The following is a 17,464-nucleotide window of genomic DNA, read 5'->3' as shown; positions in this document are numbered from 1 at the left end:
ACATCCTCATCTATCCTTCCGCACATTCATCCTTCTTTTTTTTTCGTTGTGTGTTTTGAAGCCTTCAAGTTTACGATCTCAATAAATCACGATTATCTTTCACTTTACATGAAATTTATTCATTCGTGCAAAATTTATTGAGACGTGCGTGAATAGGGCGAATATATTTCATTAATTTCAACACATGCATAAATAATTCAATAAACACATTCATAAGCTTATTAATGAGACTAGGATAATAACTCGTCATGCTAGATTGAGACTACACTGGTTTAAGTATGATTGTGAATCTTCAGATTCATTTAACATAAGTGCCTTAAATCTTGAATTTCAATTTTAACGGCTTTTTAATTTTTGAATTTTCGTTCAGTAATCTTTCTGTTCATTTCATTTCAGTTCAAAGTTCAATAAAATTTGAATTTTTAATTACCGTTAATTCTTCAAATGCAATCCTGTAAAGTTCTCGGCACACAAATAACGAAAACTATAATTTATGATTTTAATGCTCTTTATTATTTAAAGTTTTTGTTTCATAAACAAGTAATAATATTTAATTTAAAGTTATAGATTAATAATAAATTGATATAAATTTATGAGAGAAATTAACGGAATTGAAGTGGCGAAACTTTAAGACCTTGAACATCTTTGCCAATTTCAGCAACACCACAAACCTCACATTTGTATCCTTTATAGTCTGGTATGTAACAGGCACTACACAATGGACATTTCTCTTCTGGTTTACCACGATAAATTGGCTTATAAGTAACAGCACATAGACTAAACGGATTATGTTCATCATAAAGTAATTGATGTTCATCTGTAGGTTGGGTTTCGCATGCTTGAAGCATCTTTCTTGCTTGCTGTGCTGTATCATTACGCGGTCCAAGTTCAAGTAAACGACGTGCAAACGAAGCTGCTGTTTTGTAATTCTTCATTTTAAAGAACATGTTTAATGCCGTTCTAAGCGTGAGAATTTGATGAACGGGTTGGAAATTACAATGTGTGAAGTATGCTGCTAATTCGCATAACCGTTTTTGCTCCTCTAATGTATTTTTCGGTAACGTTTTTCTGTGTGTTTCCATTTGAAGACCAACAACATATTCACGACAAATATTCATTAATTGTTGTGCTTCTGCAATTTCTTGTCTACTCTCGACAACCAACAGTGGAATATTGAGAATAATATATTGGAATTTCTCAATAGCTTCTGTGAACTTTCCGGCTGTTGTTAATTGATAGCATGTCTAGAGTTCGTGGGCAAACAAAGGATAATTAGCAAAACAAGTTCAAAAAGTTTAACGGTCAAAACGAATTTAAAATTTAACGGTCAAAATAAATTTGAATTTCAAAAATGAGCAGTTCAGAAGATTTGAAAATAAAAAGTCCGTTATCTTACCTGTAAAAGTGCAACTAAATCATTCAATTTAACGCCAACTGTTGGATGTCCATTCTTCTGTCCAGCTTCCTTCCAATTGCGATGTGGATGTGTAAATTTAGATGGTAAATTAGGCAAGCATGAATATGAAGTTCTGGCACCAGCAAACAAAAACATGAATAACTTCTTGTAAGGCTCAAAATTGACAACGCCAACTTGCTCATTCAAAATTCTAAATGCAGTCTCAAAAGATCCAGCTCGAACGTGATCAGCAGCAAGTAAACTTCCATTGACCCAAATTTGTGTTTGTGGAACTCCGTTTGTTGGTGCTGCAAAGAATTTTCCATCCTTAGCATCCGATTGAGCTAATTTGCTTGCTAATTCCTCTGGCAATTCAATGTCATCGTCACCAACATCCCATCCAGCACCTTCACCCTCAACTGTATCCAAAGCATCTTTCATCTCCTCATTATCATCATCCTCATCATCAATCTTCAAATCAGCATCATCCCAACAACCTTCAACTTCAGTATCAAGAACTTCAGTCGTGGCCAATGCCTTCGAGATTGTACCTGCCTGTTTTGACAACTGTTGACCTTCAAAGAATCCACGCGATACAGTAAGCAGTGGCCAATTAGATTCAGCTTGTTGAATTGGAAGTGGACCTTTAAATAATTTTGCATTTGGATTCAATGGCGGCAATTCCTTCCCTTCGGCTTCAATTTGTTCAGCCATTTCACTTGCCTCCTCATTTAGACCGTGCGTTGCGGCCGTCAAATAAGCCAAAGACTTTTGATTACAATTTTTGAGAATATTAAATCGTTCCTTAACATCTCCAAGCATTAAAGCACCTTGATATTGTGCCGAAACATCCTTTCTAATTTCAGCAATCTTATTCATCTTCTTTAATTTCTCAAGATTTCCTGTTATTAAATACAGGAATGAGAGTTTCTCAAAGTTCTTTGTACGTTGATAGCACATTTCAACGACTTGATGATTTCCTTGCATTAATGCCGCTTGACTTAATCTATCCCAACAATCTTTATCGTCTAAGCTTTTTGCTGATTCTAAAGCAATTTCGATATTACCGCACTCAAGTGCCAATCCAAATCGTGTCTTTTCGTCTTTAACGAAATGTAGAGCAACTTCTGGATAGCCTTTTTGTTGTAAATATGCAATTATACTTTGACCGACAAGACGTGCATTTCTGACCATATGTAGAACTTCTTCATATTTACGATTAATTAATGCAAGTTTAAATTTATATTCTGTCGTGTCAATATTCAGTACACGTGTACGACATTCACGATCTAAGCAAAAGACTTGATTACCTTTAACTCTTGTGATATAAATTGGCAAGTCTAATGTTCTGATGATTCCGTGATCACCATTAAGGATTGCATACTTAATATGATTATTTGTCGTGTAAATGAAAACACCGGAATCATCCCAAGCACCTGACTTGACTCTCGTACTTTCTTGAATCGTACACAATGATTCTAAACGACGATTACATATCATAATTGTATGTTTTGAGAGCAGTGCTGCATGTGACATGTCAGCAGACCATACCACATATTTACATTTTGAGATTTTAACTTGTGCAAGATTGCGTAACTGCTGAACATCAAAGAGCGTGACATGATCTGATTCACGTAGTAAAAGCATTCCAGTTCCTGCATAGAAAATCTCGTCACATTGAGATGTTTGGATTTTCTTTGTGACTTCATTCTTCTGATTCTTAACGACCAACTGACTGGATCTATCGAGAACTGCAAATCTGTTTCTTGCTACCCACAATGCAGTCACTCCTGATGATCTCTTTGAATCAACTTCGGAATTCGACTCTGAATCTTTGGGGATGTTGTACAAGTCATATGTGGAATTTTCCATATTACTTGTACGCGTACATAAAAGAATTGCATTCAATGCTGGATTGTAGGACATTGAAAAAACTGGTGTTTTTCCACCTCCTCGAATTTGCATAACAACGGAATCCTTGGTCGTTGTGAAATCCAATTTACGTAGGAATCGTTCCTTAATATAGTACAAAATATTTCCATGTACAGAATATGCAGGACGTTCACGTTCAAGTTTGAAAACAATCATTCCGGAATCGTGTCCGGCAGCAAAAAGATTGAGTGTAGGATGAGCAGTCAGAATCCAAAAACGTTCATGTTCACGACGGAAAGTATTCAGACACTGTCTCTTTGTCATATCCCAAACTCGAATACTCTTATCCTCACTGTTGGAAATAATCAATTCTTGACGTGGATGGAAAAGGACACATGAAACATTGTTGTAATGTCCTCGACATGTGTCAACTTCCCATGCCTTATATTCATTCATGCGCCACAATTTTATTTGACGATCATCGGCTCCGGATACAACAAGTGGAAGTGTTGGATGGAAATGAGCCCAATTTACTCCTCGGTCATGTCCTTCAAGGACGTGCTTGACAACTGCATCGGCTTGACCGAATAAATCTGTTGATGATGGATTCTTTAAATGATCTTCTAAGCCTGATGGACCTGGTGCTACATTCTTCTTTCTTAGTCCTGGAAATACAAATGAGAAGTTTAATTGGGATGCAGTTAAGGAATGTTGAGTCACAATTAACACCAATCATAAGCGCATTTTCCATCATAAGCGCATTTGCAACAAAGATGAGAACCTTACAAATGTTTTTGATTTTTCAATAATTTGTATGGTTTTTAAGCAAGTGTAGGGTTCTCATATTTAAATTGTCAAAAACCGTTAGTTTTGAGTGTTTTTGGAATTGAAAAATTTTGCAAGCTACTGTTCCTTTAGTCAGGAAAATGCGCTTTAAATCGCCCTCTAGTTGTTAGTTTAATATGAAAAATCAAGAACCAAATTAGACTAATATATATTTTATGATAAAAGTACTTGCAAGCAGAATAAAAACTCCCTAAAATATAAAGTATGTGATATGTACAATTAAGTATTTTTTTCCATGATAAATCTTTCATTTCAAATAAGTAAGCACGTCACCAAGTGTTATAAAAAAATTTAAAATAAATCTCAACTATCAAATATACACCATCAATGTGCCAAAAAGAGTATAAAAAAATCTCTAATTTGGTTCCTACCTTTCATTCCATCACGAGCAGCGACACCTATGAGTATTAGAACATAAAAATTAAAAATGATTCTGATAAGGCTGCTGATCAATCCATTTCAGAATGATTTTTGCTTGATAACCGCAACCAACGAGGACAAAATTAGTAACTTGAACTTACCTGAAAAGTCCCAAATGCGGACTGTCTGATCGAGTGATGCTGAGACAATTGTATCGTCTGTTGGATGGAATTGAGCACACATGACGTAGTGATTATGACCAGTTAATACACAGATACATGTACGCGATTGCCAGTTCCAAATACTGAAATGATTGATAAAATTGTTAGACATAGTCGAATATGCAAATTAAGCTATTGACATACCGAATAGTCTGATCATCAGAAGCACTCAATACCCATGGATATTCATGATGGAAAACTGTCGTTCTAACATAATCCAAATGTCCAAGAAGTGTAAAAATGCATCGTTTTTGTTTGTAATTCCATACTTTAATTTTGAAGTCGTCACCACCACTGACGAATAATGGTTGTTGATTGTGAAATGCAATACCTCGAACTGGACCGTCATGTTCATCAAATTTCTCTAATAATGTGCTGATTCTATAATCCCATAGCTGAATGACTCCAGTATGCAAACTGTTTTAAATGGAAAATATGAATTTTCACTTAGTAAATAATGAAAAACAATTTTTTTTTTACCTTGCAAGAATCCATGGACGTTTTGGATGAAAGCTTAATCCCTTAACTCGAGCTGATTTAGTCTCAAAATTAGTCAACATCTTTTCAACTCTTACTTATCTACCTGTTCCAATACTTTTTTAATTAAATAAACACGATTAACAGCAAAAAATTATGTTTTAAATTTCTTCCGACAATATTTTATCTGAGTTGGCAGGTTTCGAAGGGATAATAACTTGGAAAAATATTGTTTATGCCTGCATCTTTTTAACGTCTTTTTTCAAATTTAAATATTTTTCCAAGAAAAAACGAAATTAATGCATTTCAATTTTAGCTAATTAGACAGTTTTAGACAACACAACGTGAAAACAGGTTATGCTTTAATTAACAAATAAAACTATTTTACCCACTCAACATACGTTAAATAACATTCATTAATAAAATTGATAAAAAAATTATAGAAGCGCTGAAGTTGATCCGTGTCATTAGTGAAGCATCAAAAATTTGGCTTCAGATTTTAAATAATTTTCTGTAAATTGAAAAATCATGGGGAAAAAGACAGGAGTTTTCACAGAAGGACAACTGGTGTACGCTAAAGTGAAAGGGTATGCACCGTGGCCAGCAAAAGTGAGTACGATCGTTTTAAAACAGTTTTTAGAAAAGATCCAGAACCGGAAACTTAACATTATTATATACGCATAAAAATACGATAAAAAGGTTAAAATTAGCTTGATATGCCGATTTTCATCATATCCATAAAGACTATTTGTGAATTATACACATCAATTGACAAAATTTGCGTAATTTAAATGATTACTGGATCGTAATATTTTGTATGCTTCTTTTTCTGTCTTCTAGATTACAAAAGTTATAGCAAAACATAAATATGGAGTATATTTCTATGGAACGGGGGAGACAGGAAACTGTAAGAGTGAGGAATTAGATCCATATGACGATAAGAACCGTGCAAGGTTTAATACAGAGCGACAAATGAAGAAACCTGACTATAAAGAGGCAGTAGATCAAATAGAATTAGCGGCAACTGGAAATGATCCAGCACCAATAATTCCAGCTGATGATTCAATCAAACAAACAAGCCATGAGGATGAAGCAATTGAAAAAACAGAGGATATTTCACAAACAGACGATTTCGATCCAGAAGAATCTCATTTACAGATAGCAGAGGAAGTTCCTAAATCCACACCTGTTCAGAAAAAGAAACCGGTTAGCAAACCAAAAGCCGTGTCAACACCTATTGTAAAATTAGAATCCGAGACAAAGGAGAATGATGAAAAAGTCAGTAGAAGTGGACGTAAGATTAAGGAAAAGAAAATTAATAATGATGAGATGGATCCAGATGAAGTGTTCACTATACCGCGCAAGCGCTTAAAGGTTGAAGAAAGTCGAACAAATCAGAAACCTGTACAGGAGTTGAATGATTCAACCATAAATGACTTCTGTATTAGTAAAATGCATATCCTTCAAGATCCAGTTCGAAAACAATTCCTAACGACACAATTTGATATGATAAAGACAGTTCAAGAAATCAAACAGGCATTAGGCCTTGATGAAGTAGATATGGATCGAGCATTGGACTCATGTAAAACACTCAAAGAAAAGGTTGTCCCAAGCATCACACAATTTATGCTTTTAAAATATTCAAATACAGTTGTCACAATCAAACGATTGAGAAACTATATCGGTAATGTTATGTCATGGGGTTTAGAGGAGAAACAGCTCATCGAGTTTCAAGAAAAAGCAAAAGAAATACGCGATATTGCGTCCGAAATTTATTTTTCGTTAAAGGTAAACAATTTCTTTTAAAACTCATTTAAATAAATTAAGTTATGTATATAATATTGCAGAAACTGTTCCCGGAAGCACCTGAAGATTCGTCATTTTGGCAATTTTACACTGATCAGCACAAACAATTTCAAGAGAAGTATTCGAAACTTGACGTGACGGACTTGTTTGAAGCTTTCAACGAAGAAGGTTTGTAGATTGGAATTGATTATTTTTGGCATATCCTGGTCAGAATAGCCAGGATATGCCTCTGCTACATTTGACTGACAATTCAATATTCCATCCACAGAATTAGAATTATTTCTAAATAAATCAACAAATAATCACGATGCCGAAGTCCCGCAGCTTCCAGAGGATGATGCTCAAATGGACGAGGAAGCAAATGAAGCAGAGGAACCTGAAGATGATCCACAATAGTCACGAGAAACAATTTGAAATATTGTTAATTAAATGTTATTCAGATTAACGAATTGTCTCAATGACGTGATGGGAAAGGAAGAGAAAACTGAGTGCGTGAAACTTTGTCCACAAACTGACACATGCCTACTTACTGATTTTTTTTTTTTCATTCATAATTTTCTTAATAATAATTTTTTTTTCTTAATCTTTATGCAAAATAAGACAAAAAATCATCAAAAAAAAATGCAAATACTACGACTTTAAATGGTCAATTTATTTCACTTTCTCTGCTAAAAACAAAAAAAAAACTTTGTGAATATTAATAATATGAGTCACTTGGGGATGTATATCATTTCATTTATTGTTTACAAGACACTCGGCAAGAAAAGAAACCGATTTTCATATTTTTTAACGTTGTATAATATATAAAAATTCATTGATTTTTTTAATAATAACTTCATATGTTGAATTTTAAGAGATGAAAACACAAAGGAACTGTAATAAATAAAATGAAAAACGAAGATTGAACATCAAGAATAAGTTAAACACATGAAAGGATTTAATTGATAAGAGTTAATTAGTTTTTTTATTCTTAAAATGGAATAAATTTAAAAAGAAAATAATTAAAAAATAAATAAAGCATTAAAAATTAATTTTTATCTCATTTACTGATAAACGGATATAGGATAGACTCAGGATCCTGGAATCTATCAAGTTTATAACTTTTTGGTCTCATTTTTTGTATCCTCAGGAACTGTCTTACTTTCGGCAGCTGCTGGCTTCTTCTCATCATCATTAAGTCCCAAAAATTCTGTGATGATCTTAATGCCTTGATCAGCTGTTCGGCTGACAACATTAAGGATATCACCAACTCTAATACCACCAATTGTCTCATCATCTTCTGTTGGTTCTGGTGTTTCTGTTTCATTTGTTTCTTCTTTCTCTTCTTCAGTCTTTTTAGGTCCTTCAATCATACGAATTTCTTGTGGATTTAAGTCAAAGCATGGAAAGTCGAAAGTTACAGGTGATTCACCGAAAATTTTTGGTTGCATTGTGATACATCCAACGAGACCGTTATTTGAACTTGGCACTAATCCATTGAATTTTGAGCACATTTTAGCAAGTCCACCGAGCATTGATAAGCAGACAGGTTCCTCTGGCTTATCAGTCTTGATTGTTGCTGCTTTTGAGAATGACTTTCCAATTGTCAAGTTCATATGGACACCTTCGGACTGTGAGATATATCTGATCTTAACACATGCTGGGTCAAGTCGGAAGCTATCAGAAAATTGGAAGTCTAAACAGCACACACAGTTATTGCCTTCAGCATTTCCTTTTAGGCATACGCAGTCGTTCTCACGATCACGCTTTTGTGGCGCATCGTCTTCATCGTCAAGTGAAATGAAATCTTTATTATGCCATAAAAGAAAGAAAATATATAGATACAAATAAAAAATGAGAACATAAATCCCTATAAAAATAAAAAAAAATCACATTGGGGTCAATGAAATGGAGACACACTAAGGCGCAAGAAAAGTAGCACTTGATACTAGTTAACAATGAATCCAAAAAATTTCCATTTCAATTGACAGTTTTATTTTCTTAAGCGATCCGTGACTTCATGGTTTCGTTGGTGTGATAGAAAGTAAAACTTATTTTAATTGTTTGTATAGTCAGATATCTCGGGTTTTTTTTGGTTAGTCAAATGAAAAATTGTGAAAATTTCTTTGTCACTTTCTATTCATGACTTTTTATCACAATGATAATTGAATATTATGAGAATCTATTTAGGGGATTTTAAAATTTCTATTTATTTGTAATTCTTTTTAGCACTTTCGTGTGAACTTTTTAATTTTGGAAGCTAACACATAATAGGTGGTTGATCTTGACATTCATTCTAACTTTTTAAAATTTACCGGTTTTGAAAAATTTGAAATTTTTCAAAAATAGGTTCAAAAATTTAATTTTTTGATTTTTTCTCGCTCAATTCTTAACATTTCTATCTGACATATTTACAGCATAAACTTTGTCTAATTTCATGCTACTACCGGCTCGTGGTCTCTATTATTCAACTATCAACTGACAAGATAATTTCAAATATTCAAAATATAAATCGGTTCAATAATCGTAGTAAACAAAGATAAAAACTGATTGTGAAGTTTATTTTAATTTGTTGGCTTAAATAAAGGATTTTAATGCAGAATGGAGAGTCATCATCAGGTAAGAAACAACATCTTTCTATTACAATTAGTAATTTGTTCGAAAAACAAAGATTTCATTCTTAAAATGTTCAATTTGATAAAATTATCCGCTTAATATCATAATTCATGTGAATCAATACCTAATTCATAGGAAAAGTTAGCATGATAGAATATCGCAGGAAGTATGCTCAACAATAATTTTCAAGAACTTGATTTATCTTGCAAATATCATGCATTATATAATAAGAAAAGAGAATAAAAAAATGTACGAGTTGACACAACACGTACACAGGAAGCTTAAAAGAACAGGACTTTATGATATTGATAAAATATTCTTTGAATATTGCCGACTAAATGGCAAAGAAATTGATCAAAATACAGATTTTGATTACAGTTTCTAAGCATAAAACGTCTTTAAAACAAGAAGTCTGTATAAGAAACTGCTAAACTAGATCATGAACCTGAATTTGTCTTAAAAGTATAAATTTCTACCAATAAATCAGAAATCTTATTGATATTAAAGTCACGGAGAATAGCTCGCGAGTGAGACATTTCTTTAAGTCATAAAACAGAATGACACACTTTTCATAAGCCTACACTTCTTAGCTCAATAACCGAAAAAAAATTCACTTTCTTACCAAGAATACCACAACTGGCAATTAAAATATGTGAAGAAATCAAAAGGATGAAAAAGTAGTTGAATTTCATTTTGCTCTTTTTATGTCACTTATTTAAATTTATTGATACTTTATTTATTTTGTTAGTTCCTCTGTAATTTTCAGTCCGTTCAACAGTAAATCTCGTCAATAACTAAGCGCAATCTTTTGCTTCGATGTGTCTTTAGTTGACTTTTTTTTCTTTCCTTTTCTTTCTTTTTTTTTTTGTTATTCTCTTTAACTTTCTGTGCTTCTCATTTTATTTTCTTCTTTTTTCGTTTCTTTCACAATAAAATGGCATGATGAATCTTTAATTGATATATATAAACATAATAAAAAATGAGACATAAAGAAAAAGAGTGAGAGAGAAGTGCCAATTTGAACGCGAATTCATTGAACACAAATTTACATGCATGATACCTTGTATGCTCCATCGAGTGGATCTAAATCCAGATAAACATATAAAACGTACACGTGAAGACAACATAGACTCAACAAAATAATGTGGGAATAATCGCAGTGAGTCATACTTAGCAAGGCGTGAGAGTCACAATTTCATTATCTGTTTTTTGATGCTGGAGAGAAAGTGCAAACAGAATAAGATGAATGGCATTAAAAGTTGAATATTGAACAAGAGAAAGAACTGTTAAATGCTTTTATTTTGTTTGCATGCTTGTTCAAGCCAACGTGCAACTGATGATTTTTTACTTATTCTACGGCGCAGCCATGCGATAAACGATTAACGGTACTATTGCTGAAATTTATTGCCATTTTTCTATACAAGATATGTGTATACATAGAGAGTATTGAATAAGAAAAAGTAGAAGTCTGGCTTGCTCTTTATGCATAAAGCCATTTACATATAAGCTTTCCAATATTTATTCTAGAAAGTGAAAAGCTCATCATTGATAAAAGCTTTTTGATAATTAATGCGGTAAACATTCGTAAAACATTCGATCAAAACAATGGATTTATTTTGAATGTTGAGGTTAGATCGTGCCAAACTGATCGTAGATCCATAATAACTATCCTGAAAAGAATCAAGTTACAACTTTTACCTGATCAATCTTTATCTGTCTTATTTTTAATAAATGTCTGTGAAACACTCAGTAGTAATTTTATTTATTTATTTATTTTTTAAATAATTTTTACATAACAGAAATTGTCTATACAAAACATTAGGTTTCATCATTTGCTTTTTTTTTTTTTTAAATATACTTAAAGGTTTTTTTTTATTTCTTGCTAATTGTGATTTTTCATTTTCCTTCTGCTTTCATTTATTTTTTTTTTCTTTGATTTTTATTAAAACTTTTTTTTTTCAATGTTTCTTATATACTGCGCCATATCGCCTCGATGAAATGCATTTTTTTATATATTGAATTAATATTTTTCTTCATAAAAATTAAACTTCAAATATTTCTTATATTTTTAAATTTATTTCAAAACAAATTTTTCTTGTATTTTTTTCCTTTAATGAGTTGATTTTCGAGTAGTGCGTGATTGTAAAGGAATTCATTAGGTAGTCATGATGTGGTAGTTTAGATGGTATACTAGATTATTCACCTATTTTGAGATTTTCTGGAAGGTGTAGCAAATTTAGTTCTTAAATTAAAGATTGAGGTTAATTCAGGGTTGGTAGGACTTTATGAATCCGGATTGCAAAAGTCCGAAAAGGTGCAATTGACCGGACTCTATTTTTTGGAGTTTGAACTCCACGGAGTCCATTGGAGAAGCCTCCGCATTGGATTCCTATCAACTCTGTATTAATGGTTGTTTTTTGAACAGTAGGTCAGAAAATCTTGACAATATCTTCGCTAGACTTAATCACAGTTGATCTGTACTTTCAGCGAAGAAATTAAGTAAGACTTGGTCAATTATAAATGGACCTCTGTTATTTCAATAATGTGTAGGATATTCTGAATGAAAAGCTTCATAAATCTTTTATTTTTATTTGCGAATTGTTCAATTATTCTAAATTTTAGATGTTCTTATTTCAAGAATCAAACTGATGTCAATCGTCCATATGCATAACATTGATATTCCTTTCATAATTCATTGGACGATGTTTGCGTTTAAATCACAACCTTTAGAACCTCACATTGATTAATAGAAATTCCTATCAGCTTTGAATTCACGTATTCCGGATTTTTTTTTCCAATTTTTAAATAATTGTGTTGGTTGAACCATCTAAAAGGTGTCAGGAACTATTCCTAATCCAGAATATTGACTACCAGACTGAAGACCCTTTGCATCAATATCGCACAACTCGAAATCTCTCGTTACATCCATTAATGCAATAAGAATTGCATCAATTTTCATATTTAAAACAAATGATGTAGCCAAAGTTCTTTCAAATCTCAACGTTGTCATTACTTTTTTTTGTTATAGTTTTTTACGAAGATAATTCATTTTTATTTTTTTAGTTTATTTAACCCGTGTATTCAAATTTTTTTTTTATGACTTCAATCTTCTAAATGTGTTTCATCTCATTTTTTTACTTTTTTTTATATTTTAAATTAATAATTTTTTCTATGTGATTTTTGTTTGAGGGGGGTGCACAAATAAAAGTAAAATCTATTTAACTAACTTAGGTTTTTTTTATTTTTCTCAAAATTTTTTTGAGGTTAGTAGAAAAAAAGGAATTAATACACACTAATTGATATTTTTCTCATCTTCATCAACATCATCAATAAAAAAATGAACTAAATTTCGATAAATTTTTTTTATTAATTCAATTTTTTTTTTATTTATTTTTTTCAATTCTTAAACTAAGTTAGATTCAATTTCATTCATCTGTATTATGAAATGTAAATACCTCTTTTTTTCATCAGTTTACTTTATTATACTTTGTTTTTTTTAATACGACGACTCGAAGTTCACAAAACTAAGAAGACATTAACGAATTTTACACAATGTATCATCAACGTTTAGGAATTTGGGCAGTGATTAAGATTTTAATGTTTTTTTTTCTTCTCATTTCTCTCATCTTTCTCCTCTCATCATTCCTACATTCTTTGAGATCTTCTTATTAATCATAAGCTTTTCTAAATATATTTGTTATTTATTACTGCTTTTTTTTTTTAACTGACTATAGAGTAAAAAGATGTTTTTTTATGAAATTGAGTGCCATTGACTTGATGGTGTAAATAAATCAATAGAAAAATTATTGGAGCTAATTTTTTATGAAAAATATATTCTGTTGTATGATTTGACACAATCCAATTTTTATTTTGGCACTCAGTTATTTTTTTTAGTAATTTTTTTCTTGTCTTTATTTTTAAATGAAGTCATATAGTTGAGCATCGAGGCGAAAAAAGCTTATTTTGAATGGAATTTGGAAGAACTTTTGTGTTTTCTTTGGAAGATTTAAGAATTTTTTGGATGGGCTTTGATTGAAACTAGTTTATGGATTACGGTATTATTTCTAATTTGAGCGATTGTTGCTGATTTTGAGCAATTTTTTAATGGCGGGTTAAAGTTGGTCGGTTCAGATTTAATTTCTTAAAGTTTGATCCAATTGGTTTGGAATGCTATAGTTTCACATCGATCAATTTTAAGTCTAACTAGACATTATGTCATTTGAGCTTTTTGATCTAGAGAGTTAGTCATCAACTGGACATTAACTTGCCTTTAAATAGTTGTAATGTATCTTTGTCCACTCGGGAAAGCTAACCTACCATACTATATTTGACATAAGAGTAATATTTTATCTGAAGCTTTAAGTTTTGTATGAAACAAACTCGAACTACACATCGTATTTGCAAGGGCACCGTTACATTGCCGTACTAACTGATTTCGACTCATTTTCATTGAGAAAAATGCGGTTCACCACATTGTGTCCCTCTGAAAAGTATTTGCATGCCTAATTAAATTAATAAATTTAATTTTTGAGCACTTTACCAAGTTCTAGACGTAAAATCATTCTAGCTTACAAAACCACTTCCATTAATAATCCCAATACTTTAAAGTCCTTCCAAAAATCCATCAAAACGTCTTCGCCTCGAATGAGCATAATGATTTTTTTTTTTCGTGAATTTTATTTTGTATGCAATTAAAGATTAAATACTTTTTACTTTTTTTAATATTTCCATCATCGATTGTAGAAAGTTACTTAAGATTCAGCTTTAGGGTTCTCAAGTCTCAAGAATCAAAAGTAATTTTCCAGTTCATTCAATTATTTCCATTTTATTTTTCTAAATTTTAAATTCCATTCCCTTGCTTATGCATACGTTGATTCATTAATTGGAAAATTGCATGTTTAATTCATATATGTATTTCTTTTTATTTTTGTTAATTAAAAAAGAGGAGGAACAAATTTGTGGTAAACCAAAGAAAAAGTTTTTGGAATACTCAAAAATTGCAAGTTAGGTACATATAAATTTAATATCTTTTTTTTTTTATTTATTCACTTCGCGTTTCTTAAAATAGTATGCAATTCAATTATTTTTTTTCTTTAATTTTAATAATTTTTTCGTATTTTATTTTTTTGTTACTTTTTTTTGGCTTCAACAATATTGTTTAATACCTTATAAGAGACAATATTTTTTTTTCATTATCATAGAATGATTTTTTAACTTTGAAATCTTGATGGATTGACACATTTATTCATTTTTTTTTCGTTATAATGAAATTAATGGCAAAAGTTAATAACGAGAAATTAACAATTTTTTTTTGTTCTTCATTTTTTTTTACTATTCTTACTTCATTTCAATTATTATTTATCATCATTTTTCATTTTTTTGCTAATAATAATGATAGCGTCTTGAAAAACAAACAGAAAACAAAGAAATTAAAGGAGAAAATTAATGTAGCAGTCGTTATAAGAACATGATTTATAATTTTTTTTTCTTTTACTTTTCATAAACTGAGAAGATTGTAACAACTTTCAAAAATTCATTTGAACTAAAATAACAATTAAAAACAACAATTTAGTAGTAACTAGTTAGATTTTAATGAATTCACTATAAGGATTTTTTTTTTCATATATGTTGAATAACGAATTTTCAAAAATTTAAAAACTTTACGAATCATATTTGGGATGTGATTTTTGGTAGATTCTTAATTAGTCTTGCAACTTTAGGTTAATTTGCTGGTTTAGATTTAAAATGTTGGTAATATCAGAAGTTTTCATAATATTAATTTAAACGTTTTTTAAAATATTAAAATTGAAAAATAAAATTTCAAAATTTAAATTTTTGAAATTAAGAAATTAAATTTTTAAATATAAAACTTTAAATTTTCAAAATTAAAAATAAAAACATTTTAAAATTTCTTTGTTAAGATTAAAATTTTTAAATTAAAATGTAAAAATTGATTATTTTATTTTTAAAAAAAATTAATTTCAATAAATATTAATCTAAAATAAAGCCTTTTTGGCCTAAGTGATTCCTAATTCATTCAGATTTTCATAAATTCAACTGCAAATTTTAAACTAAAAATCTATCAAAAATTACAATCCCAAAAAATTATTAAATTATTCGCATTTTTTTGTCCATGAATTTAAACTATTCAAGAAGCATTTGTAATCGAAAAATGAATAAACTCTCTGAACTTTTAATGAGAGAACTTTTTATGTCATTATGAGGATTTTTTTACCCATAATATTTTAACTCTAAAATGTCGTTATTTTTCTACTTTTGAAAATTCCTTATTCATATTAATACTTATCATTTTTTTTTTTCATTTAACAAAAAGGATGTTTACCCTTACGTTTACACTTTTTTTTGCCTACAAACATTTTTTTTTATTTATTTTGCTTTCGTAATCAAACTCTATTTTTATTTTTATTTTAAAACTGCATTTTTTCTTCATTTATAGTTTTTTTTGTGCATTTTGACAAATATTACATTTGACAATTTTTACCAAGTTTTTTTTAGCTATTTTTGAACCATTGAGCTTTCATTTCTGCGTTTTTAATTTTTTTTTTATATTTCTTTATTAATGCAGCTAAATGTGTATGTGTGTAAAAATAAGGAAATATGCCATTACTAACAACATTCAATCATTTTTCATCATTTTTTTTTTTTTAAATATATTTTTTTGAGAGAATTAAAATGACATTTTTTTACTTTTTTTCATTTAGCAAAACGCAATAACAGATGCTGAATTTATATGAAAGCAACACCTTTTTTCCTTTAAGAAATTTTTTTTATGGATTTTTATTAGCTTCCGTACATGACGCACGGAAGTTAGTTAATTAATCTTCATTCTCGACTATTTTTTCTTCTCATATTAAAAAAATATTATTTGATGAAATAAAAAAGAGAGGGGATTGTCGATGGTGGTAGTCACTACACTAAATGAAGTGGAATTAAATCGATTGAACTAATTTATTTTGTTACTTTTTCTCATTTTTTTGGAATTAAAAATTCATTACTTATATTTTTTTTGAAAGCTTCAAATATGAGTTTCTTTTATCAAGATTTGCTAATTTATTATACCTTTATATTTTTTTGTCTTATCATTCTTATATAACTTTTATATTATTTTTATTCATTATTTTTTTTTCTTCTTCGATATTCTTATAAAGATTTTTTATTTTTATTTTGTATTTTATTTCCTTTTTTTCTTTTGCAAATATATAATTTTTTTTTAAAAAAAAGAAAGACTTCGTACATCCTCCGTACGAGGCTTTACATCTTATCTCATTTTTCATTATGGAAGAAAATTAATCATTATCGATTACTACATTTTTTTTATGTATCGTTTTTCTTAATAAATTTTTAAAAATTAAACTCAACACAGTACGTTTTTCATCTCAATTAGTAAATTTTTTAGTTTCCTTGAAGATAAAAATATAGTTCTATATAAGTTTTGGGTAGAAATGCTAAATTTTTTTCATTTTTATTTTTTTTACTTATTTTTTCATACCTTTCTCTTATTTTTTTTTTGTCTCATCAATAAAGGTGAAATGAGATTATCTAAATTAAAAATTGATTCGATACGTAAACGAAATCACATTTTAATGTTACCGGACTTTTTAATAGCATTTTTTTCTTGGTTTCATTTCAAAAAGTTAATAAAACATTAATTTAATTTATTAGATTTTCTTTTTTAATATTTTTTTTTCAATGATATTTTTTACATATTTAAAACATGGTGTAGGCACTCGAACATATTTTCCTGCTATTTTTCTACTTTTTTTTGCAACTATTTAGTAGTTTTTTCAATGACTTTCGAGTTTTAAACTTTGTCATTTCTTTAAATTCTTTGTAAAAATTGTGAAAAATTCACTAAATAAAGAATAAAATA

The 17,464-nt window shown here is 29.8% G+C and overlaps 3 protein-coding genes across 4 annotated transcripts; 1 reads left to right on the top strand and 2 right to left on the bottom strand.

Moving 5' to 3' along the window:
* Nucleotides 1–490: 490 nt before the first annotated feature.
* On the bottom strand, nt 491–5,370 carry alphaCOP (coatomer subunit alpha). 2 transcript variants are annotated; one of them, XM_070643156.1, is made up of 6 exons: nt 5,176–5,370; nt 4,840–5,112; nt 4,636–4,778; nt 4,486–4,512; nt 1,397–3,933; nt 491–1,244 (listed from the first exon to the last, which is right to left on the bottom strand). In XM_070643156.1, the coding sequence occupies exons 1-6, from the start codon at nt 5,253–5,255 to the stop codon at nt 603–605; spliced, it is 3,702 nt and encodes a 1,233-aa protein (XP_070499257.1). In that variant the 5' UTR covers nt 5,256–5,370; the 3' UTR covers nt 491–602. The 2 variants fall into 2 exon arrangements, with proteins under 2 accessions (XP_070499257.1, XP_070499258.1); XM_070643157.1 differs by lacking the exon at nt 4,486–4,512.
* Nucleotides 5,371–5,631: 261 nt separating this feature from the next.
* Nucleotides 5,632–8,009, top strand: LOC139092666 (cytokine-like nuclear factor N-PAC). Its single transcript, XM_070643176.1, has 4 exons — nt 5,632–5,781; nt 6,013–6,960; nt 7,020–7,146; nt 7,247–8,009. Exons 1-4 carry the CDS (start codon nt 5,701–5,703, stop codon nt 7,372–7,374), a joined length of 1,284 nt encoding a protein of 427 aa, XP_070499277.1. The 5' UTR covers nt 5,632–5,700; the 3' UTR covers nt 7,375–8,009.
* Nucleotides 8,010–8,040: 31 nt separating this feature from the next.
* Nucleotides 8,041–10,326, bottom strand: LOC139092843 (uncharacterized). Its single transcript, XM_070643386.1, has 2 exons — nt 10,196–10,326; nt 8,041–8,764 (listed from the first exon to the last, which is right to left on the bottom strand). The coding sequence occupies exons 1-2, from the start codon at nt 10,263–10,265 to the stop codon at nt 8,073–8,075; spliced, it is 762 nt and encodes a 253-aa protein (XP_070499487.1). The 5' UTR covers nt 10,266–10,326; the 3' UTR covers nt 8,041–8,072.
* Between the last annotated feature and the right edge of the window lie 7,138 nt (nt 10,327–17,464).

The sequence above is a fragment of the Chironomus tepperi genome, unplaced genomic scaffold (assembly GCF_022539635.2).
Source record: "Chironomus tepperi strain 1889 unplaced genomic scaffold, CSIRO-AGI_Ctep_v1 contig_309, whole genome shotgun sequence".
NCBI classification, from domain to species: Eukaryota; Metazoa; Arthropoda; class Insecta; order Diptera; family Chironomidae; genus Chironomus; species Chironomus tepperi.
Note: the sequence above shows the minus strand (reverse complement) of the source record. Positions and strands in the feature narration are given on the sequence as shown.

What these genes read in the sequence shown, in the direction of transcription:
- LOC139092843 (XM_070643386.1), bottom strand. Translation starts at nt 10,265, where the DNA reads ATGAAATTCAACTACTTTTTCATCCTTTTGATTTCTTCACATATTTTA. An exon ending in TGCCAGTTGTGGTATTCTTG is followed by an intron (nt 8,765 to 10,195) that starts GTAAGAAAGTGA and finishes GGCATAATAAAG; the next exon opens with ATTTCATTTCACTTGACGAT.
- alphaCOP (XM_070643156.1), bottom strand. Translation starts at nt 5,255, where the DNA reads ATGTTGACTAATTTTGAGACTAAATCAGCTCGAGTTAAGGGATTAAGC. An exon ending in CCGCATTTGGGACTTTTCAG is followed by an intron (nt 4,513 to 4,635) that starts GTAAGTTCAAGT and finishes TAATACTCATAG; the next exon opens with GTGTCGCTGCTCGTGATGGA. An exon ending in TGCTCGTGATGGAATGAAAG is followed by an intron (nt 3,934 to 4,485) that starts GTAGGAACCAAA and finishes TTGTATTTCCAG; the next exon opens with GACTAAGAAAGAAGAATGTA.
- LOC139092666 (XM_070643176.1), top strand. Translation starts at nt 5,701, where the DNA reads ATGGGGAAAAAGACAGGAGTTTTCACAGAAGGACAACTGGTGTACGCT. An exon ending in AAATTTATTTTTCGTTAAAG is followed by an intron (nt 6,961 to 7,019) that starts GTAAACAATTTC and finishes ATAATATTGCAG; the next exon opens with AAACTGTTCCCGGAAGCACC. An exon ending in TGAAGCTTTCAACGAAGAAG is followed by an intron (nt 7,147 to 7,246) that starts GTTTGTAGATTG and finishes TTCCATCCACAG; the next exon opens with AATTAGAATTATTTCTAAAT.